Source organism: Solanum stenotomum, chromosome 4 (genome assembly GCF_019186545.1).
Source record: "Solanum stenotomum isolate F172 chromosome 4, ASM1918654v1, whole genome shotgun sequence".
NCBI classification, from domain to species: domain Eukaryota; kingdom Viridiplantae; phylum Streptophyta; class Magnoliopsida; order Solanales; family Solanaceae; genus Solanum; species Solanum stenotomum.
The window spans coordinates 58,192,940-58,218,178 of NC_064285.1; the positions used below are offsets into that span (position 1 = coordinate 58,192,940).

The 25,239-nt window shown below is 33.2% G+C and overlaps 1 protein-coding gene across 2 annotated transcripts; it reads left to right on the plus strand.

The window, feature by feature from the left end:
• The first annotated feature begins 15,756 nt into the window (after positions 1-15,756).
• Positions 15,757-22,702, plus strand: LOC125862079 (ankyrin repeat protein SKIP35-like). Of its 2 annotated transcripts, XM_049542064.1 has the most exons (4): positions 15,757-15,879; positions 16,023-17,031; positions 18,576-19,011; positions 21,855-22,702. In XM_049542064.1, exons 2-4 carry the CDS (start codon positions 16,391-16,393, stop codon positions 22,665-22,667), a joined length of 1,890 nt encoding a protein of 629 aa, XP_049398021.1. In that variant the 5' UTR covers positions 15,757-15,879; positions 16,023-16,390; the 3' UTR covers positions 22,668-22,702. The 2 variants fall into 2 exon arrangements, with proteins under 2 accessions (XP_049398021.1, XP_049398022.1); XM_049542065.1 differs by lacking the exon at positions 15,757-15,879 and having other exon boundaries at positions 15,896-17,031; positions 18,579-19,011.
• The last annotated feature ends 2,537 nt before the right edge of the window (positions 22,703-25,239 follow it).

Sequence of the window (25,239 nt, forward strand, 5' to 3'; positions counted from 1 at the left end):
ATGGGTCATAACATCCATAATAGTAATTGACCAATTGGGTTTTGTTACTATGAGTGTAAATTCGAATATGTGGTGTGGGAATTTTATCATTTAATTGATCTTCAATCCAAATTGCCCCAACTTCGGATGCAGTTGGTAAGTTATATGTTCTCTGGTCTAAATTGGAACTTGAGTTTAGAGCAATGTAAAATTCAGATAAATTTGGAACAACTGTTAACGATCTAAGAAAAGTAGAATAAGGATTAAGTTTGAGCATATCCATGAGTTTTGTAACAATCAGCTCATTAAGATTATCTGATAACGTCATTCGATTTGTTAGCTCATTTTCATTATCATAGAAATATAATTGTAAATTTTTTGCTTTTCCTGTTGAGGGTATCAAATCATCAATGAAGTGATACATTTGTCCTTGGACTTTAAATGTATAGATGCCACGATTTCTCTTTGCTAATTCTATATCATAATGTACTCCAAGTGAAGTGAAGGCAAACATATTATTGTAGGCTCTACTGTAAGTGCGAAAATGTTGACATTCTTTGGAGTCACCCAAGAACAAATTTCGCAACTCAGTAGGCATTTTATGAGAAGTTAGTCTAATTGATCCATTATCACAACAAAAACCTGGTGATTCATATTGAAACCTTTTTGCTACACAAAATTTGCAATTTGGAACTTTCTTTAAAAGCAAGTAATCTTTTGGCACTAAATTATCATTTTGTAGATTGACTTCTAACTTATTTCTACCTGTGCAAGGTAAAAAGCAATTATTTGTTATATATAAAGTGAAAACAATACATTGTTTTTAATGATTTTGGTAGAAAGAAGCATACCTTTATTTGCAGTATGTGTTGAAGGTAATTTGTTTGCAACATGACATGCAGCTGATGTTGATCCTAGTATGAGGAATAGAAATATTTAGAGATAGCTAGGTAATTATGAAAAATGAACATAGTCAAAATAGTTGAAGTAATATTTCTGAACTGACCTAGTTCGAAGGTAGATAAGCAACTAACTATATGTTCTCCTCTAGTTGAAGTAGTTGGTAGGTTTGTAGGTTTGGAAGCTGCAACTACAAAATGAGCAAAATAAATCTATTAAGAATAGGTTAGTTGACGTGTGTAACTATAGCTCTAGATATTTACAACAGAGATTTCACAGAAGGAAGATAAGAATATGCTTAGCTAACATTGTTGAGGAGATAACGAAGAAGTGGTAACTGTAAGAGCAGCAGTACTATTTGATTAATGAAAGATTTTTTGTCTTTTTGAGTCAGCCCTTTTTTCTCTTAGCTGGGATAGAAGTAATTCTTTTCTCTCCGATGACATTTGTGCATATCTAGTACGTCGACACAAATTTCTATCAGAAGTTCGTTCTTGGGTAGGCACATTATCTCTATTTTCTTCTATTCCTGTTTCAAGTAATTCATCATTTGTTTAAATAATTTATAACCTAATGTAATGTGGGAAAAATACATAGAATTGACAAAAAAAAAAGGCTTGTGTTAGCATGAGCCCAATATGGACTAATGACAAACATTATATAAGTATTACAACATTTCGATGGAAGTATGCATAGAAAACCTCTTCAATTGATTTAATGAGTACTTGTTCCTACAATCACTACATCATATGTTGTCTTTGAAGACATAAGATTGTACTTTACAACAAATGAAAAATAAGTTATGTAATAGAAGATGTTTTGACAGTTTCAAGCTATCCATATAAAGAACTTTATGTTGCTGCGAAGGATGAATCTATTGTTATTATTGTGTTGGACAGTTTTCATCATTCAAAGAATGGAAAGGAAAAATAGAACTTCGTTAGGTTGTCTCCCACCATCACTAAAGCAAGATAATTATTGCAAATATTCTGCGGAAGTAAAAACACTATATATTCCAAAATTCTCTGTAGAATAAACAATATTCTCATGATGATTCACTATTAGTACTAAAATAGACTGAAGAAACCATATGGGAAATAAACAGACATATTTTATGCATTCGCAAATGACTTGTCACCATTTGAAAGCACCCAACTTTTATTCATACGTGTAAAGTGATTCTGCTTTAAAAATCCAGATAATCTTTGGCTGTTGCTATTGTCAAAGTTCCATCTATTCCGACGAATAGAAATATTTACAGATAGCTAGGTAATTATTAAAAATGAATATAGGCAAAATAGTTGAAGTAATATCTGTGAACTGACCTAGTTTGAAGGTAGATAAGCAAGTAACTATATGTTCTCTTCTAGTTGAAGTAGATGGTACATTTGTAGGTTTGGAAGCTGCAACTACAAAATGAGGAAAATAAATCTATTAAGAGTAGGTCAGTTCAAGCGTGTAACTATAGCTATAGATATTTAGAAGAGAGATTTCATAGAAGGAAGATAAGAATATGCCTAGCTAACCTTGTTCAGGAGATAATGAAGAAGTGGTAATTGTAAGAGCAGCAGGACTATCTGATTGATGAAGGGTTTTTTGTCTTTTTGATTCAGCCCTTTTTTCTCTTAGCTCGGATAAAAATAAGTCTTTTCTCTCCGGTTGTGCATATCTAGTACGTCGACGCAAATTTCTGTCAGAAGTTGTTTGTTGGGTAGGCACATTATCTCTATTTTCTTCCATTCATGTTTGAAGCAATTCATGATTTGTTAAAACAATTTATAACGTAATGTAATGTAGGAAAAATACATAGAATTGACCAAAAAAAACTCATGCGCCAGCATGAGCCTAATATGGACTAATGACAAACATCATATAAGTATTACAATATTTTGATGGAAGTATGCATAGAAAACCTCTTCAGTTGATTTAATGAGTACTTCTTCCTACAATCAATACATGATATGTTGTCTTTGAAGACATAACATTGTACTTTACAACAAATGAAAGATAAGTTATTTAATAGAAGATGTTTTGATAGTTTGAATCGCGTTTGGTAGTTCAACAGCCATATGAAGAACTTTATGATGCTGCGAAGGATGAATCTATTGGTATTATTGTGTTGGACAGGTTTGATCATTGGAAGAATGGGAAGGGAAAACATATCTTCGTTAGCTTGTCTCGCACCATCATTAAAGCAAGATAATTATTGCAAATATTTAATCATGTTTACATTTGGTAAAATCGAACTAATTAGTTCATCACATGAGTTAAGTTAAACAAAAAGTAATATTGTATACTTAAGGAAATTGCAGAAAGCATATATGCTATGTAATTATACATACATAGCACCATGATGTCAATACAAAATATAAGCTAAAGGAATTTTTTCCCGAAGTAAAAACACTATGTACTCGAAAAATCTATGTAGAATAAACAATATTCTCACCATGATTTACTATTACCACTAAAATAGACTAAAAACACCATATGGGAAATAAGTCAAACATATTCTATGCATTTGCAAATCACTGGTGACCATTTGAAAGCACCCAACTTTTATTCCTATGTGTAAAGTGATTCTGGGAAAAAAATAGGGATAATGTTCAGGTGTTCGTACTGTCAAAGTTGTATCTTATCTCCATTTTAACGAAATTAAATCTAAATAAGAGGAATTGCTAAAAGATTGGACGCACTTCGTAGGTTGAAAGGTTGTTATAATATGACTCTGAGGTACAGCAATATAAAGAGGTTTCATGAGTGGTGGTTTCATGAGGGAGTAGAAGCAAGTATTAAGATTATGAGTTTGGGGCAATAATTTTTACCAACAATTCCATTAAATGTACAGAGAACATGTGGTTGTAAATCAAATCCATCGCTAGAGCAATTTATAAACTTAAAATCTTGAATCATTCTTTGTCATAGCTACTTAAAACTAACTGAAAATAGGAGAGGTGAAATAAAATACACATGATAGTACTGGCGAAGGCATTTTCTTTCCATTCTTAAGATGGAAAGTTTTAACCAAACCTATACTAATTGTAATCAGAAAAAGAATACACATATTACTGTAAAGGTTGCCTCTTTAAGTGAAAACTTTTTACATGTTGTAGCTCCTAGCAGATAGAATTTAAGGAATGGTGTCTAATGATGTACTCTTAATTTTTGTGACCTTAATTTTCATCAGCCCTGTTGCAAGCAAGCCAAAAAGTTTTTCATGTGCACTGAACTATTTAAATTTAGAACAAAGTACTTTCATGCAGGCTTTCAAACAGAAGCTTAATTAAGTCATTTTTGGCAAACTTAAATGTAAGGCATAAGAATGTGAAAAAGGTAACCAAAATAATAGGCACCTAACCAAAATGTTATTACTAAACGTTTGACAAATTGGTTTGTAGAGCCTTCACCTATTCTCTTTGATTTCTTGTCAGTAAGATTGACTGCTAAAATATTGACACATTAGTGACCGGACAAATGTTGTTCATGGAACCCTTGTGTATTTGAATTGTGTATGTTTTTGTGTGACATCTACTGAAACGAACATATGAACACAAGAGTAAATGATTTAAATAGAAACACAGGTGGGATGAAATGACATACATTTGAAAGATATCTTTTCACAAAAAATAAACTATAGAGAAGAAACTGGGCTTGCGTTGTAATAACATACCTTTTCAGTTGCTGAGTGATATGGGACAGAATATTTAGGGTCTAAAAAAAGGCAGAAAAATTATGTTAGCAGTTTTCACGTATATGATCAAACATGTTGGACGCGTATAATGTAAATACCATACATTTGAGATATATGAATGTAGCATTTGGGAAACTAAGAATTACAATGAAAAGAATTGCAAACAGAATAGTGTAATGTGTTTTGTAAGAAGCAATTGGAAGGAAAAAACCAAAGTACCTCAACATAAGAATGTAATTAGCTTTAAATTGAAGGACATACAAACATAAATATATATGGAAAGAAGAATGAGAGTAGCCACCATCATAGGCCCTTTGTCAATAGGTGGACAGATTAGGAATAGAATATGTCTATGACATCAAGCTTCTATCACATTCATCCTATATAAGCCTAATTAAATGAGTTTTCTATCTCCGCAATGATTCTTTAGCATAGAGAATATTTGGACTGTAAATATTCTTTTCAAACTAATAAAATAACTTATCACGGTTTTCACATTTGAACGTTTTACATATAAAACAGACAAATTCTGTAACAAGTATGATTAAAATCAGTAAAACACTTTGGTTAACATACAGAATGGATGTTTAAGCTTTTCATGAAATGTAGGACAAACGACTAAAAATTTAAAGTAATTGTGCAAATTTCCCTCACTTCTTTGACATGTTATTGTCTTAGATACTAATGTGATATCATAAGTTCAACGTATCATATTATTCTTAATTTTGAAAGGAGCAATAACCAAAATTGTCAAAAAAAATTAATAAAAATAAATAACTATCTATTAGTAAGAATGGTCTCACTACATTTTCTATTTTAACTTTATTGTTACGGATGGATAGAAACTTTTAGAAGAAGAAATGATCCAAAAATTTAAAAATAATGATTCCTTAAATGGTGATTCCTTTTCCATTTACAGCTTTTCAATTTATTTTTAATGTATTATATATGGTTATGGATATTGGAATAATAATTTTATCTTTCCTTAATCATAATAAATTATATTTTAACCTTTGTTTTTGTGAACTGATAATTTTCTTTTCAGTCGTACAACATATTGATTAATATATTAACCTGTACGTTCAACTGTTGATAAGAATTGTGTAGCGACAGCAAGGGATTTAAGGCATATGATAGTGAAAATGTTTTGCTAAGCCAATTCACCCAACTCATTAATGCAACAGACTGATATTGACACTAAGCTAAACATAAAGATAAAGATTGTGGCAGAATAGGCAAATGTTATTTTTATACTAGGTGTAAATCATGAGAGAGGTTATACTAATAGCTATAAAGAATTCCTACATTGATTGATAAAATTAGTTGTTTAAATGTAAGTTCAAAAACATTGTTACCTGAACTGCATTTGCTTTTTCTGTGTTTTTGGGAAATTTGAACAATCAGAAACAACAGATTTATTAATTTCCTGTAAACAAACAAAACAGCCAATAAATTAAGAAGTTTCATAGTAGTTTCTGTACAATTTGAAGAGCTTTATTAGATAAGACCATAAAGAATTGCGTGGAATGAAACGGAGAAGGCGGGAATAAGTTAAATATTGGGAAGAAAGCTGACATTACGTACAGCTCGGACAAACAGAGCTCCAAAACTTGCTGTATTCATTTGCAGAGGAAGGCACAAAAAGTGGACACTGAAGTTACAACCAATTATCAAATTAAACTGTGTGTTCCTTTTAAGTCTGTGTTTTGATTTGCAGATGCATATATATACACATGAGTATTTGACTACTATAAGTGTTTAATGTACAAATTTGTTTATCAAAGCTCTCAAAATGAAGCTACATCAGCAGAGTTGAAGTGATTCAGCTTTCAGTGGAAACATTTGGTCTCATACTACTAAATGTGCGAGTCTGTTGTATAGTAATTTTATCATTTGAAGGCTCCATTTTCTATTGATGTTACAATTGGGTTTTCTGTTTTTTTAACTATCTTCTATTATCAGCTAATGTTAGAGTGAAATTATCGTAGCTTGTTTAAGCCTACATCTTACAATGTGGTCAACATCCAGATTTGTGCGGCATTCTGTAAAATGATTCCATTCCCAAATGGAACCGAACAAAGAGGCATGAATATAAGGCATTATATTTTGGGTCCTACATGGAAGAATTAGCAAAATCCATAAAACCTAAAATTGAAGAGATTGTTGCAAATGTTTGGCTGTAAGCTGCTCTTCTGTCCACAACTTATATAGAAGTGATACCGAAAATCAAGACTTTGACCAAACACTTTATTTGCATGTTGAATTCCTTGCTCTACTTCATTGTTAACCTCGAAACAGGTCAAAGTAGCGGAACTAAAACTACTGGAAAAATCAAAGTAAGCGAAACTATTACCAAAGAAATCTCCCTAGCTGCACTGCTTCTTTTTGTTATTTAGCTTTTTCGTTGTTATGTAAGCATAATATGTAAATGGATTTTATATTTTAAGGATATTTAATTGTGAAAAAAGAAATGATAAGCTAATGAAACAAAGTAAGGATAAGCTTAGAAGCAACTATTTCCCTACAATGGTAGGCCTAGCAGTTAATGAGTTTGAATAGTCATTAACAATTTGGACTATCCTGGAAAACAGAAAGTTGGACAAACTTTAAACGATAATTAAAACACTTGAATGAAAAGTGATGTGCAAAGAGTGGAAATTAAATCAATAAGAGAAGTACTAAATTACCAGTAGAAGGAAAGTACTATAAATTGGTCCTATTACCATTATGAGAGACTTTCCTACTGGAGTGAATACTACAAATGGGTGAGATAACAATTCTGACTGTATTTGAAAGCTTTTAGTTACAAGCGAAGTACAATATGAGACAATAGCTCTTGGGTGTATCAAATTGTATAGATCATGGGAGAAGACATATAAGGTACATGTGATCACGTATGGGATGTCTGTGAATCTTGTGGACTGGCTAGCCTGTATATACGGTTTGCATCGGCAGTTGAAGCAATCCCTCTAAGGTGGTGATAATGAAGAGGCTCCTGCAGACCCTGTAGGATGTTTTGTATCAGTGGTATTTCTATCTTTCAGTTGCGGGCAATCTCCTGTGAAATAGATTTAGTATTTAGGAATATTCAATTTCAGGGAATTAAACATGAAATAAGTTACAACTACATATGGAACAACTAAAATGAATCATTAATTATATTACATGAAATATTTGTAGCAGCTAATGATTTTTAATAGCCATTCACAATTTGGAGTATCCTGAAAAACAGAAAATTGAAGAAAGCTGAAACGATAATTAAAAGAGTTGAAGGAAAAGTGATGTGCAAACACTGGTAACTAAATCAATAAGAGAAGTACTAAATTAGGAGTACAAATAAACTACCAAAAATTCATCCTAGTACCATTATGAGAGACTTTCCTACTGTAGTCAATAGTACAAATGGGTGAGATAACAATTCTGAGTGTATTTCAAATGTTTTTGTTACAGGTGAAGTTAAATATGAGAGAATAGCTCCTGGGTGTATGAAATCGTATAGATCATGTGAGAAAACATATAAGGTACCTGTGACCAAGTCTGGGATATCTCTGAATCTTGTGGAGTGGCTAGCCTGTATATACGGTTTGGGTCAGCATTTGAACCAATCCCTCTAAAGTGGTGATAATGAACAGGCTGCTGCAGACCCAGCAGGCTGTTCTGTATCACTGCTATTTCTATCGTTGAGTTGCAGCCAATCTCCTGTGAAATAAAGTGAGTATTTAGGAATATTGAATTTCAGCAAATTCAATATGAAATAAGTTACAACTACATATGGGACAACTGAAATGAATCATTAATTATATTACATGAAATATTTTCTTTCCTTTTGCTAATGAATTTGTTTGGACAAGTATTGAGGGAAATGAAAGCAAAGACATATAAAAGCTCTGAATAGCGAACATGTGAGGATACAACATATGTGACAAATGACAATATGTTTAACCAGGAAAATTGAGGTGGTATTCTTCCTATAATGTGAATGAACCAACACAAATATTCCATCCGAATAGTCTAACCTATTCATGGAATCAATTGAAGCGGCTAACATGACAAGAACAATGTAGACCAGGTAATACATTCCCATCCTGTTAAGCATAGTGAATATTGACACACAGTAAGTACAAAAGATCTAACAATTTCATCTTCTATAATAAATTTTTGCAACAAACAATCTATCTACTTGTCCCAAATATTTCTCAATCATTTTATTTTCACATGCGTCTCTCTGTCTACTTTATCTGTAAATATGCAGCTTGAATTTATCAACACAAATGTACCTTAATTAACGGAGACTTTAACAATTATCAGCAGTGTCAACTACATATTGACCAATTTAATGTTAAATTGTTATGACCAAGTAGGTACTGTGGTGGTTCGATGGTGAAGATAGTGCAATAGAGAAATACATGCAATTATTGAGCAGAAGTTTGCAGCACATACATAGAGTATAATATGGCTTAATATGGTCTACAGAAGACAAATTAGGAATCGGAGAAAGAGCAAAACAGAAGACAAATTAGGAATGGGAGAAAGAGCAAATGATGGAGCAAACATGTAAATTTCGCTTAAACCATGAAGAAGTACCTGCGCAGGTCGTCCGAAACAAACAGAAATCTTCAAGAAAGCTTGAGAGAGAGATTTGAACTCTGTAGACAACCAGAAAACACTAAGCAGCAGATGGATTCGCCATTGAAGAGGTGAGAAGTAGAAGGAAGAGTTGAGAGAATACAGCGACTTTAGCAAGGAAGACAGAAACTTAAAGCATGAAGAAGTACCTGCGCAGCTCGTCCGAAACAAACAGATATCTTCAGCAAAGCTTCAGAGAGAGATTTAAAGTGTGTAGAGAAACAGAAAAAACTAAGCAGCAGATGGATTCGCCATTGAAGAGGTCAGAAGCAGAAGGAAGAGTTGAGAGAATACAGCGACTTTAGCAAGGAGGAGAGAAATTAGGGTTACAAATTTGTCAGATATAGCAAGAAACTTCTAGAGAAAGTGTGTTTATTGATGTACAATTAGTACTACCATTAGTACAATGCAAAGATGCAGTGTTGGTCCTTTGTAAAATGTACAATTAGTACTGCCTTTAGTACAATCAAAAGATGCAGTGTTGGTCCTTTTTAAGTCTCATTTCTACATAAAGGTAATATAGATAGATTATAAAAACTTAAAAAAATTATACTTTATCATTTTTGCAGGGTGTGACATTCGTCCTTTCTATATTTGCAAGGTGTCATATTCATAACCTTCTATAATAGGAAAAAGTACAAAAATATGTATATACTCAAAAACAATTATAGAGATAAAGTCAAATAATAAGTTCATAAGAGATAATAATATAATCAAATATTTAAAAGATAAAATAAAAGTTACAAAATATTATGTAAAATAGAAATCAAAGGAAATAGCATTTTGTAAATTTGTAGAAACAAAATACAGTTTTTATAATAAATATTGTCAAATAAAGTAAAATTTTATTTAAAATATTTGAATAATTTTTTTATAAAATATTTTAAAACCGCGAGTAGCGCGGCCAAATTCACTAGTTACTAATATATATGAAATCAATATCACAATTCCTTTTCAAAATGTTATTCTTTAGGAATAAAATACAATGACTCAATTCTTCTCAATTTCAATACACAAAAATCGCTTATAACAACAAATATAGTGTAATCCCATAAAGTGTATACTGACCTAACATTTACCTTAGAGGTAGAACAATTATTGTTGATAGATAAAAATCACATACATAAAGAAATATTAACCTTAGTTGTAAAACTCTTAATATTATCAACTTAATCACACATAAAAGTATATACTATATTTTATTTATTTAATAACTCAGCCAACTATTGATGTCAATAAATCATGTGACAGTACAAAATTATATTATTTGAGTTATGTCACTAAGAAGGCGAGATTATTATTCACGACATAACTATTATATCAGTCCCCCATTTTACCTGTTGTGATTAGGTCATAATTTCCGTCGTTGTTAGAATATTTAGGTTCCACCCTTGTTCAATAATATCCCTATTCTAAACCTCACAATGATTCTCCTTTTTCTTGATTTTTAATTATACCATTTTTCTCTATTCAAATCATAATTTTCTTGAAGAAAAATCAATTATTTTCTTTCTTTTCCTTTCTTATTCTTTGTTTAAATACCTTTTTTTGTTCTTAACAATCAATAAAATCAAATTCAACATTAACACATTAAACTCTCCACCCCTGATTGAGAGTAGCTATAAAAATTGAATCTCAAGTCATCAATTAATATACCTAGCAAACTTTAGCTAATGCAAAAGATTCTTCTCATATTTTAGAGAATTTAAATTATGAACAAAAATGAAACTGGTAGATAAAGAAAAGTATCAAAGTAACTTTAATGATATTACTGCATCCCACTATAGCCAAATTAGAGTAAATAAATTAGGAACATACCTCATAGAATAGAGTAAATAAATTAGGAGCATACCTTATTCTACGTTCATAATGCAATCATAATATGAATTTCTTACCGAAACATGAAACTTCAAATACTTACGATAGAAGAGAATAAAAATATAGCTCAAAATTTGAAGATTAGAACTTCGTGCTAATAACGTGTTATAAAATATTAATAATAAATCAATAAGAAAGAAAATAAATAACAAAAGAAGAGAGAGAACAGTATAGAGAGAGTAATATGATAAAGAAAAAGGGGAAGAGTAATAATATTCTTTTTCCTATTATTTGTGTCTCATTTACTACAAGTAAAAGACTTATTTATAAGTCTCAAAAGGTAAGTTACTTGGGAATAGATGTTTGCTACGGTGGGTGGGCCCATAAGCCACATGGGCATCCACTATTTCATAACAATTGTTATTGTTGGAGTTCTTGCTTTTAATATAAAATAAATAATATAAGTATAACTATAAATAACATATAGAACATATACTAAATTCAGTGTTGGTGGGAGGGGGATATGATAGTAATTTAATATTCAAGTTAGGGGGTGTCCAAATTCCACTAAACTTCGAACTCATTCAACGACTACAAATCGCACCTGAGTTGTTTAAAGAAGAAGAATAAAAAATTTAGAAAGTTCATAGTTATCAAAGGGTAGTATGAACATGTGTTTATTGTGCCATATAAAAAAGTCACAACCTTTTAGAAAAATCCAAGGGTGTATGACCAGGTGCTTATTGTATCTTATCAGAAAAGTCACAACCATTTAGAAAAGTCACAACCCTTCAAAAAGGTCACAACTCATTGAAAAAATAACAACCTTTCAATGTAAAAAGGTGTTTGATTTTAATCTAATATAATATAAATGTATTATATATACTAAATAGGGTTTTTTAAGTTGGGATATTATAATAATTTAGCATTCAAGTTAGGGAGTTCATGCTTTTAAGGCAGTATAGATAGATATATTGATTGTATTTTCAACACGCTCCTAACATGCGGGTCTAATTTTTTTATTGTGCCAAGCACGTGAATATTCTTTTTTGATACGGGTGCTGGTGAGATTTAATCTCAAGACCGCTGCCAACTCTGATACTATGTGAAGTGTGTGACCATCTCATCTAAAAACTTAAGTTGTTAGATAGAGCACACTTTTATTAGTTAATTGTATTCTCAACGAGAAGAAGTTTGTGTGATATTGGTTGATAATGACAAGGAGTTAATTACAAAGATGGTTGATTTGCTAAAGTCTTATGACTATAAAGAGGACATTTCTACAAATTATATGTAGAGCTTGTAATCTTTTGTTTTTTGATATAACTAAATTCTATATGATTTTTTTAATAAGAGATTAACCGATATGATGTTTGTTATCTCATTTGTTATTTTAACATTCATTCTTCTAAAAAAAATATTTATATATCTTGTAAATTTTGAATTTCTCTTTTTCCTTGTTGTCATAACACTATTTTTATGCTTGTATTTGTTGTTTTACTAACTAATAAATGAGTTTTGTGTGGTTTAAAGAATCAAATTAGATTCTCCATTTTTGCCTCTTGCTATAAGATTGTCACATACTCAATTAATTTCCACATAAAGATGTATATGATTTTTCAAAAGGTATTAATAATTTTATGTCAATATTTGTGTTGTTGAAATCTTATCGGATGTGTAACGACCTGTTCCGCCGTTATTCAAAGGGAACCCGTGTGGAACCCTGAAACTTTTTGAATCACGTTGTCAATTTAAATTGGGGTGATAGGATGAAAAAATTCATAATTTTAATTTGATTGGGGTTGACACCAGTCCGCCATAGCGGAAATCCTCCCGCTATGGGCATGCAATCGCTATAGCGAGGCTGAAGTAATTAGACCCTAGACAAATATAAATTTTTTTTATTTTCCTCCCACTTTTCATTAGAAAAATAGACGAAGATTACTCAAGAAAATCCTCACAAGCTGCTCCAATTTTGGGAACAATAGAGGGAAGTGATTTCAACGCAAGGAGAATCAAAACCCATGAAATTCCAGCCCACATTTGGGAGTTTTCTTATTACCTCTGTAGAAATTCTTCTATTCTACCACTATCTGCTTCCTTACATTCAGCTTGATCCCCTTAACAACGCATGCCACATCTAGAGTCTGAGGATAAATCAAATCAGTAAAGTTGCCTAATGAAAAAATCTTTCAACCTTCCAACACCAGCCACCTCTTAGCATCTGCAGAGAGATAAGCATTAGTAAGACCATTAGTAGTGGGCCAGTAGACCTTATTCCTGAATTCCTCGTTCATATCCATTCCCTTCAGCTTGGCCTCATAAGTATCGTTTGAGACCTCTGATCCAATAACTAGTTTATATATGTGTGTGTGCGCGCGCCGGCGTGGCAATTGATCCAATAATAATACATATATGTGTCGTGACACATGATCCAATAATAATACATATATGAGTCGGTGTGGCATCCGATCCAATAATAATATATATATGTGTGTCAGTGTGACGCCCACTCCAATAAATATAGCTATAGGTGCCAACATGACATCCTAAACCACAATGAATCACAATCACACATGTATATTCATGTAATCTATTCATTTCATGCTATTGACAACATCTTCGTGTCACATTATATCTTTTCAATTTCTCCAATCATATATCAATGCATGCATGACTAGCCATACAATTAACAAGCACTATAACATAAACAGAAAACAACAACCATCCAATCATCACCTACCGAGGAAACTTCTTCCTAAATATTTCATGATCACAATAAGATTACCCATAATTACCTTCCCCAAGATAACACCCAATAAATATTATAATGCCAACAATAACTAATCAAGTCCACCATCAACCTAATCAGGACTAACCATACATTCAACTATCTAGACTATGTATCCGAAGGTTTATGCACGAAATCTTTTGAAAATCTACAAGATATTACATATATAAATACGGATCTAACTACTTAGTTAAGAGAACCTATAGCATATTTGGGCGCCAAGCAACTGCTGAAGGACTATGGATGCAACTTATGACTCCTTGGGGGAGAATCTTGATGAATGTTGATCGGAAATCATTGGGTCTTACCCATCCTTGCACGAAAATCCCTCACCTCCACTCTCGAGCTTAAATTGGCTTAAGGGAGGTTTCAGTGTAACCTTGTCTATTTTATCAAAGAAAAGTGGAAAGAAAAATAAAAGCCATCGAGTTTTCTACGGGTGATTTCGTCAATCCTACTTTATAGTGGTCATACAAGCGCAATAGCAGCGTCGCCACAGTGGGAGGCTTCCCCTTCGGCTATGGCGAACTAACGTCAGCCTGAATCAATTCAATTATACTAATTTTATTATGTGCCCCAATTTATAATTTGGCATCAAATTTCAAGAATTTTTTGAGACTCCACACGAGGTGTATTTAAATAACGACAGACTGAATTGTTTCACATGTATATAAGTGATGGAGACATCAAGAAATAGATCTCTGCCCCAGAGAACCTTAATATCATGTCATAAACCCTACTACTCTATAAATTAAGTGGTTTTTTCTTAGTAATTATTTGTCTTTTTTATGATGTATTTTTTTTTTTTTGTGATAGCTTAGCATTACATAATAGTTGGACTCGGCTCCCTTCCAAAGACAACCATATAATAGCTATCAATGTAGATAGTTAACATTGTTTTTTTCCTTTTGAGAAATAAGAGGTTTGCTCTTATTTGAATTTGCAAATATTATTTTGATATCAACTAAAAAAGTTGTTTTCTCTCTCACACACAATAATTCAAAAGAAATAAGAGAGAAGTATATTATAAGTCTTTCAATTTATTAGTGAGTTTCAAATTTGATCCTCATAATACTTGATTAATTATATTTAATTTTTAATTATTTAAATTATATATATTTAATAATTATTTACTATTAAATCATTTTTTAGTTATTATCAACATATACTTTTTATTCGTAGAAGGGACAAAATTTTCACGTTAATTATTTGAAGTTAAATATATTTGATGAAGTATTATAAGAATGAAAATAGAAGTCCATTCAATAATTGATGAATCAAAAGTAAAAATTATCTACAAATAAATGAAAAAATGGAGTTTTTAAAGCTTATACAGGTAATTGGATATCTAAAATTCTATAGTTCAATTTCTCACACAAACTCAATTGAAACGGAGTTTAATGCTTCGTTACATAATTTATGTATCACAAAAAGGATGGAATTTTCATGCTTTTCATATTAACATAGACGTTAAGATTATTATTATATTAGCGCATCAAAACAATTCTTTATATGTTAATCTCACTAACAATTACAAGTACTTCTTTAACAATTTGACCAAACCATCTATCAATTATGTATATAGGGAGCAAAACAAAGTAGCATATAGACTTGCTAAGGAGGGGCTAATCTCAAATTCATCGACACTTGTAATTTTAAAGCAATCTTCTTCTTTTTTTGTCACACTCTATTGATCAAATATGATTAGACCAAGGAATATCAAACCATAAAATATTTTCACTATCACCCTTTTTGTAACGACTCACTTATGAGTCTCCCTAATTTAGATAATATATTGTTATTATTTAGAAGTCGTTTGAGGTGAGGTATAGTATATAATAATCTTAAGATAAAATGTAGAATTATTTTATCTGATCGATCAAATTTCAAAGTTTATGTGAGTTAACCCAAATAAGGTGGATCAATCCATATGGACAATTATAGCCCTTGAAGAAAAAAAAAAAAAAGTAATGGGGAAATAGCAGATTTGGCAAAGGCAAAATACTCCTTTTGAAGTCCTAACCAGTAGTAACCATCTGTAAGGTAAAGAAGAGGCAAAAGGGTTTCTCTATTTCAGGTCTGTTTCTTCTTCTCCTTCCCTTTTCACTCTATTTTTCTCTTCTGTAAACTGATTCTTCCTATTTTGTTTTCATTTCTCTGTTGAACTTTTGTTTCTGCTATTCTTTATTCTTTAGCTGATGAGTATATGTTGCCTTGTAGGCTTGTTGGTGGATATGCCTCATCCACTATTTATCTGTTAATGGCAAAAGGGGTTTTAGTGTTTGTTTGCTACTATAGGCTATGAAGATGAGTGTGTTGGAATTTGGAATCTGAAATTTGTTGGTTTGCTCTTTACTTGATCGTTAACTTCCATTTTCAACTGGAAAATCAAGTTTCTTTCTGCAGTTTGATCTCTTGTTTGATTGAAATTTTGGGGCGTTTGTGGGTGTGGCAGAAGAAAAAGGGCAAAAACTATTCTGGGTTTTTCTATACTTTGCTTAAATTTTGGGTTTCAATGGATTTTGATGGGAAGAATTGATTGTTGAGGTATTTGGTTAGTTTTGGGTGTTGTGTTGTTAAGGGGAAATATGGAAGAAGATAAGGCAGCTTTTGTTGGGAATAGCATTAGTGAAGAAAAGACTGTGTTTTCAGAAATGGAAGTGGAAACTGCTGACATGGAAATATCTGATCGGAACGATGAGAATGTAGTTTTGCCGTCTGAGAAAGGTGAGGGAAGTAATGGAAATGTTGTATTTTCAAGAGAAGCTCCACTTGTACATAAGGACTTCAGATCATCTGTCGTTGCAGGAGGTTGTAGTTGTGGAGTTAATAAGATTAAATCAGGGATAGCTAACTCTGACTTGGAACTCGGGAAAAGTGAGAAATCAGGTCTTGAAAAGAAGCTTAGCAGACAAAATAGGATTGAGTTGGGGCGCTTGTTCCAGGGTGCTGTGAGTGACCATGATTGGGAGTTGGCTGAGAGTTTGATCCTACTGGCTGATCCCCAGACACTGAATGATGCATTATGCATTGGTTTGGATTCAATCTGGTTCTTAAGTAATCAAGATGAGTTGTACGGGATAACAGGTTTGATTAAAAAGATCATCGCTAATGGTGCATACGACTTCACTCGGGCTGCACTAAGGACTTCATTTCTTGCTTCGTGTGTTTCTGCTTGCCAGAGTCGAACAATGGGCCTTGCAGATACTGTCACTGTAATGGCACAAAGGTCAGAGCTTTTGCCTTTCCTTGCATCATCTTGAACTTCATCCTTGAATGCTTAAATGATGGTAGAGAAGGCCTTCGTTTTTCTGTTGAATGTTCTCCCAATCTCTGAAGTATACATGTCTAGTCAAATTAGTAGGATTCCTGTGAAATGCAGCATGCTGATATGAAATCCAAGTTCTTTCACCTGGAACCACAAATTTTTATTCCCAGATATTGTTCAGTTGATGCTTTGTGTACAAAGTTGTGAAATAGTTTTTCTTTTATTTCTCCAGTACTAGTATATGTAAGCTCAACCAAAGCATTTGTCTCAGCTTCCAACCATAGGCAGATGCAGGATTTAGAGGTTCCGGGTGCCACATTATTTTGAACATTCACATATTACTATTTACATAGCTGAAATGGGTTGCGCATTGGGTTGGTTTGATCTAATTTTGATTAAGTTAAGATTATTCGGGGTTTTTTTCAGTTTATATTAGATAAACTAATCCAATGGGGAGAAGTTGGGACTTTGCCAATGGCACCTAATGCATATTTTGTAATCTAGATGCCACTGAACGTACTATTTCAAAAAAAAAAAAAAGATGCCACTGAACATATTTGTATGTTTTTATCTATATGTAATTATGTATACATACTTATACAAAGTTCCGGCAGAGGTTTGCTGGTGGCGAGGCACCCCCTCCCTCCTTCATAGGTCCGCCCCTGCTTCCAACAACCTGTGGGTTTGAGTTATTTAATCTTTATGCTGAAAATACTCTTTAGACCTTTNACTATTTACATAGCTGAAATGGGTTACACATTGGGTTGGTTTGATCTAATTTTGATTAAGTTCAGATTATTCGGGTTTTTTTTCAGTTTATATTAGATAAACTAATCTAATGGGGAGAAGTTGGTGACTTTGCCAATGGCACCTAATGCATATTTTGTAATCTAGATGCCACTGAACGTATTTGTATGTTTTTATCTATATGTAATTATGTATACATACTTATACAAAGTTCCGGCAGAGGTTTGCTGGTGGCGAGGCACCCCCTCCCTCCTTCATAGGTCCGCCCCTGCTTCCAACAACCTGTGGGTTTGAGTTATTTAATCTTTATGCTGAAAATACTCTTTAGACCTTTTGCTAAAGTGTAAGCATGAAGAACCTGCATTTGCTTGTTATTGAAATTAACAAACGAGCTTGCTACATTAGTTGGTTTGTTGCTATTACCCATCGTATGGGCTATTATCTAAAAGGATACATAGATGGCATATTATTTGAAAAGTTTATTCTTCATATATAAGAATATCCTTGGTGATAATTTACAAGGTCAAGTTACAATTTTTTTTTCCTTTTAACAATGGTGGTGCCTCCCATCCACCCAGATACTGGGAGATCTGGAGGCTTAGGTACATGAGAAGTAATCACCTAGTATTGTTTGTCTCTGCTGGAATTTGAACTCTGGTGTCCAGTTACAACTTTTCTCTTTCCATTTCCCTTGATGTCTGGTATTTAAGATGTTTGTGGCACTAAAGTTTTTACTGGGTATGAACCACCACTCTCAGCAGGTTGCATGAACGACTACAAGAATGCAGCGGAGATGAAGTCTTGAAGGCTGAAGCTGGTGCTAAGGTTCAGAAGTTCACTGAATGGGCTCTTAAATGTATAGGTTTCCATTCCCGCTGCCAAGGAAAGAGAGATATGGTTGGGCATAACTCTGCTGTTGAAATACAATTGCAGTTATCAGCTTTCAAAACTTTCCTGGATCTTGCTGGGAACCACCTTACTGGGAAGGACTTTACAGAAGCATTTGATGCAGCTTGCTTTCCGCTCACACTATTCTCTAGCTCATTTGATACTTGCTGGGCATCAGGAATTTCAGCTACTGCAATCCAAGGATTGCTCGGCATGTTGGTGGATGGGGGTGCAGACAATGTCAATCAGTGCTTTCTTGAAGCATCGCGTTTTGGGAGCACAGAGCTGGTCCGCATTCTTTTGCAGGTATATTGATGGATATTTTGGAGTTTAATGTTTTCACTTTTACGTTTCGAAGCATGCATCTACCCCCTTTTCAGATTTGTACTTTCTAAATGTTCTTCTTGGTGACTGCCTTCGTAAATTTTATATTGGTATTTCACCTGTCATGGATGTTCTATTTGCTTCTTCTTTTTCTGTCTTTCTCTCACCCTTAGTTTTTGGGTTGGGCTTATAAAGCACTGTTAGTGTTTTCTACATGTTCCAATTTCACTTTGATAAGTAGATAAAAAAGTAAATAAATAAAAGAAAACACAGATATACCTTTAAATAATAAACAAAATCTCAACAAGAAATTGCTTATGAAGGATCTTGTTTTACTTCCCCTCAGTGCAGTTAGATGCCCGAGACTGTGTAGCTCGCTGGAATACTTAGTTAGGTTGAAACTACTTTAGGTCGTGCCACTTATTTGTAAAGCAAAAAAAAAGAGGCTTTTGGTAAACAATTGGATAGCAAAGGGAACTCAATAAACAACAAGGATCCGACTATAAAGAAAAACACAAGCAACAATGAAAACGAAGTAAAACATACAACCAACAAAAGGAATCCAACATCAAGTGTTCTAACAATATGGGCACCACCAGATAACCAACACAAAGAAACAGAAGGAGAAAAAGGGAGTGCTGACCACAAGGCTCCTCAAGGATACCAGGGAGGACTAGTACAAGATCTTGGAACGAACAATAGAGAAAATAACAGCTCACAAAAGGAGGATAAGGTAGAAACGTAAAACGATGCGAGTACTCAAGAACCGAACCCATTGCAGATTATTATCCCAGACACATCTCTTAGTGAGGCACCAGAGATAGAGGACATGCCAATTGAGAAGAAACAACATAGAAGAGATACTAGGGGAAGATGAACACATGGAAGAGAACATAGATCATATAAGCAAAGAAGGACACCTCTCACCCAGGCAGATTGACAACCTAAGAGTGGAACCAAAAGAGGAAAAACAAGCAATCGATCCCTTCCTTTGGAGGTTAGAACAAGGAGGAATAAAGATAAACCACCCCAGATTGATTAATGATTGACACCTTACTTTCATAGAACATATGATCTGTTAATTCTTAAAATTCCTTTGCGAGATTAATGGAACTTAACAGAGGACATCACTACCCATACATAGCTCTTACGGAACCTTTCCAAGGACCACATGTGTTAGAACAATACAAAAGGAGACTGGGAATATAGAATGTATTGCAAACTGTTCCTCAAAGATTTGGATTTTCTGGAATAGTGAATGGGAAGGTCAAGTGCTTACTGACATTATTCAACAACTCACTTTGAAATTCAGATGCAAGGCTGGTAATCAAGAAATTCTGATCTCAGCTCTATATACTAGGTGCAATGCTCTAGAAAGACTGGAACTGTGGGAGGACTTGAACACGTTTCTTATGCAAATCAGATTCCCTGAATAATTGGAGGAGATTTCAATGTTATCCTACGTGATGAAGAGAAGTTGGGAGGTCTCCCTTTCACACATCATGAAGCAACACATTTTCCTCAATGCATTAATAATTGTGCTATCTCTGAATTTAAATTCACAGGGAGTAAATACACATGGTGGAATGGCAGAATACAAAATGAATGCATCTTCAAAAGATTAGACAGAGTTTTTGGTAATCAGAAGTTCATGGAGGTTTTTCCGGTCAATGAGGTTCAACATATGGTAAGACGAGGATTAGACCATGCTCCTCTACATGTGATACGCAATGCATTACAAGAACCAGTCATCAAGCCCTTCAAATTTCTCAATATCTGGACCAAGCACAATCATTTCAGAAGCATACTGAAAGACAATGGGAGGAATGACTTTGTTGGTAATCCTTTCACTGAGTTTCAGGCCAAATTGAAAAGGGTGAAAGGAGCCCTCGCATGATACAGTGAAGAGAGTTTTGGCAATGTTTTTCAGCAAATAGCCACTCTAGAAGATGTAATAAATGTTAAAGAGATTCAGTTATATCCTACAGAGGCTAGCAGGGATGCTCTTAACGGAACTGAAAAGATATTTGCACTTTGAGGAGTACAGGTTTGTAGATGGGAACAGGAATACCAAATTCTTTCATTCCTATGTGAAAGGTAGGAGGAAAAAGCTTCACATCTAAGAGAATCAGACAAGCGAAGGAGACGAGAGAAGAAGGATGTGAGACACTCACACATAACAGATCAATTGCATTCCACCCCTGCTAGGAAAACACGGATCTATTGGTAAACCTACACATCATACAAGAGAAGAAGGATGCGAGACACTCACACGTAACAGATCAACTGATACCCATTATGACAACCCTCTGTAGACTCCTGGGTATACACAACAATCTCATTCACTGGATTACACATCTGGACGGGCAAAACAGAGAGCAGAAGTTAACTTCAAACCAGGACCACAAAAACGAAGGGAAAAAAAGAAGAGAGGTAAATTTCTCACTTCTGCAAGCTGAAAACTAGCAGCAAACACCAAAGAGGACCACACGTGTTGATCACGCAGAGATTTAGGAGAACCAAACCACTGCTGTGGAACCTCTTCATGTTCATTATCTTCAGAGCTCAGTGGAAGCGGCAGTGGAAAACAATGAGTTTCCTTTTGGAAATTCTTCCAATATAGATATAGAAATAGAGGTGAATTGGACCAGTCGGTCCATTTTGTTTTGTTTCCTACTTTCTGTCGTTACTTCCTTTCTGGACCCATTTGGGCTCGGATTTTTTGTGCATGTTTTCTAATTATCAATAAAATCGAGCTCGCGGCTCAAATTGCTTTAAAAAGAAGTCTGGCATTCTCATCTTTGGTTGTTTTGGTTCTCTTGTAGATTGCTCAAAGGAACAGCTTGGATGTTGATGTTGAACTGGCTTTGGGATTTGCTTCCCATTACAGTAAAATTGGAACCATGGAATGTTTAGTGGAAGAGGGGAATGCAATGTCTTTCTTGGGCCCTCTGATGAGAGCTGCTGAGAGGGGATGCATGCAGGTTGTTGAATGGTTTGTCAAAAGGGGATGCAGGGACATGGAACTATGCCTGGCCCTTACAGCTGCGACCTCCAGTAGTCAGGTTGAAGTTGCTGCGTATCTCCTTCCTCACGTTCCTAAGCATGTTCTTGCTGCCCTCAGCATCGAGATTCTTAAGGCTGCTGGTGAGAGAAGCAGTGGGTCTCTTGATGGGGTAGCATTTCTTCTGCATTCAGACTTCCTCGGTGATCCTGTTGCCACTTATGCTGTTGCCGACAGTATAGCTAAGTCTGATGATGATGCTGTTGCTCCTGGTCTGAGGAGTTTTCTTCGGGAACATTGGTCGGAAGCTGCCTTCTCAGATGGACTGCGGCAAGGAAAAGAACACTACTTAAACTTTGTGCGTATTGTAAACTGTGGTGAATCTCCTATCTGTTTGAAGGATCTTCCTGGGCCCTTGAGGGTAGCAATAGCATACCTGCCACTGTATAGAGAAAGTGTCAAGGCAGGGGGATGTTGCTTGTTATCTCAAAGACTTAGAGGACAGCTTGTGGAAGCAGCCAAAAGGCTTGGTGGTGTAGTACTGGAAGAGGCAAACCAAGGAAAAGAATTAGTGGCTGTCTTGGAGCATCATCTTCCTCCATTTTTGCTAAATGCATCAAGTGCTGCTTATTAGAAGCTCTGAAATTTTCACCCACCCCCCACCCCCCCTTATCTCCCTTCACAAGTATAATAACACATAGTTGGGTTGAAAGTGAGGAAGAAACCTCCAAGGTTGATCAATTTTCTTACTGAACAAGTAGGTCGGCTTATAGTTACATGTCTGCGCGGAGTCTGGAAAGATGCATACTTAAATGTGTTGATTTTATGTAACTACATTCAGAAGGGCTAGTAACTCAAATGTTCATTGTATATTGGTTGGTGCCCTGCTGTTTTGTTTTCATCTTGTCCTTGGTGATCTTGTTTGAAGAGTCGATTACATGGACATGGATGTAGAAAAGGAATTCATCAAACAGTAGACATTTAGTTACAAATGTGTTTTTACTTGAATAAGATGAAAAATAAAAGGTTACTTGAGAGCTCTCATAATGTGTGGGATTTGGAGAAGTGAATTATGTTGAAAGTATTGTTTACAGTTTTATATTGAAAAATTGTTCATAAAACAAATACATAAAATACTTAGAGGTGATGAGACAATTGATCCAAGGAACCAGTCCAATTGGTTAGGTGCATAAATGGTGCAGTATTAGCTAAGAGTCAGTTTGACAATGTTGTAGGAGGCTTGAAATTTTATTTTTACACTATTGTAAAAAATTACATGGTTGACAAATCAGTAAAAATGTTTTTAAATAGAAGTAGAAGTAGTTTTTCTTGTTGTTGGAAGAAGCTAAAAAATTCAGTTTCTTAAAAAAAAAGAAGCAGAAACAAATTATTTTTTTCTCAAGACTAAAACATCCCTTTCATATATACATATTTACTAATATATTTATTTTATATTTTTTATATAATGAATTTATATTTTATTTTATGTTTATGTTTTATTATTTTATATATTACATATTATTTTACGTATAATTTTACAGAACTAAGATAAAAGATAATAACAATATTTTTATAAGGTTAGAAAAAAAAATAACAACTAAGGATTTCAACCCTCTAAAAAATGTATATTATTGATAGAAAATTTAAATATGTACATTTCAATTTAATAAAAATAAAAGTTTAATTGACTTGTTTATAATAGATATTTAAAATAGTTTCTCCCTATAAAATAATTTTAATATTAAAAGTACATTAATAGTTGTCATTTTTCGTAATTTGACTCTCAAAAACACTTTTTTAAAAAGATTAGTCAAACACAATTTGCTTATGAAAAACATTTTTCAAATAAATAAACCAAACACAATTGCTTTCTTTCAAAAACACTTTTCTAAAAGCCATTTTTAAAAATTGTTTTTATAAATAAGTCGTTTTTAACCCCCAAAGTGGTTGAGGTAGAGTTGCATAAATGGTGCAACATTGCTAACGCTTTCTTTTCTCATAAGAAAATGTATCTTGCTCTTGGCAAAAATTAATAAATGAGTTATACTCTCTACCTTTGAATTAGGACAAGTTTGAATATTTGGTTTTTCCATGTCCCATATCCTCACAAAATTTGTTACTCGAATATGAATTAATTTATTTGACTAATGAATATAAATTATTCACTTAATTTTTCTATATTGATCAAATATATATTTTTAAGGCTAATAACTCACAAGGATAAAATTAAAAAAATATTATAATTTATACATTGATTTTATGAAATGACAAATATTATAGACTAAAGATTTATAGTAAAAATGGCATATAAAAAAGAAATGAGGGAGCAAGTCTTTTTGGATTTTTTCTTGTCTTTAGAAAATAGAAAATGTATATATTAAAGACTCATATAATATTTGCAAATCGGAGAGTGCTCTGATAAAAAACAATTGAGTCTTAAAGATAAATTGTATTAAATGGTGCAAGTTAAAGCTAGTAACATCTCATCAAATTATTATTTCTTATGGTTTACGATTTATTACAATTATCTTCATTACTTTTATTTTTATTATAACATATTTATTGTTAATTTTTAAAAATTGCAATAAAATTAATTAAACTTCCACTCTTATGCTTAATTAACTTTTCATTAGAATAAACTTTTTTATTCCAACTAATTTTACATTTTACAATATAAAAAATAATCTAAAGTTAAGAACAAAAATACACTAGATCAATTACAATCAAGCATCCAGATTTGTCCTCAATTATAGAATTGGAGCCTCGACTAATCTCGAATTCTCAATGTCCATCTATCGCAAAGTAACTTTATATACTCAAAATTCAAACTCGAAACAACGGCTTAACATCAATGTTTATGTTGTTGATTTGCCTTTGTTAGAAATATAGAGATCAAAATAAAAGAGAAAACACTAAATTTACTGTAATACACATTTAATTTCTCTGACATTACATTGCTCAAAAGTACTATGATAAAACAAGAGATGTAAATAAAGAAATCTAGATTTGCTTGTTAGGTAAACAAATAAGAAATCAAAGAAAGTAATTACCCTAAATTATTTTATCATACATATTTATAAGAAACATTTTTGATATTAGAAGGCATAAAAGCCAAGAACATAAGAAGTGATAGAATAAAAATGGGAAGTAATAGAAGCATAAACGGTGGTGGTGGTAATGGTGGAAGAATCAAAGGCAACAGCAAC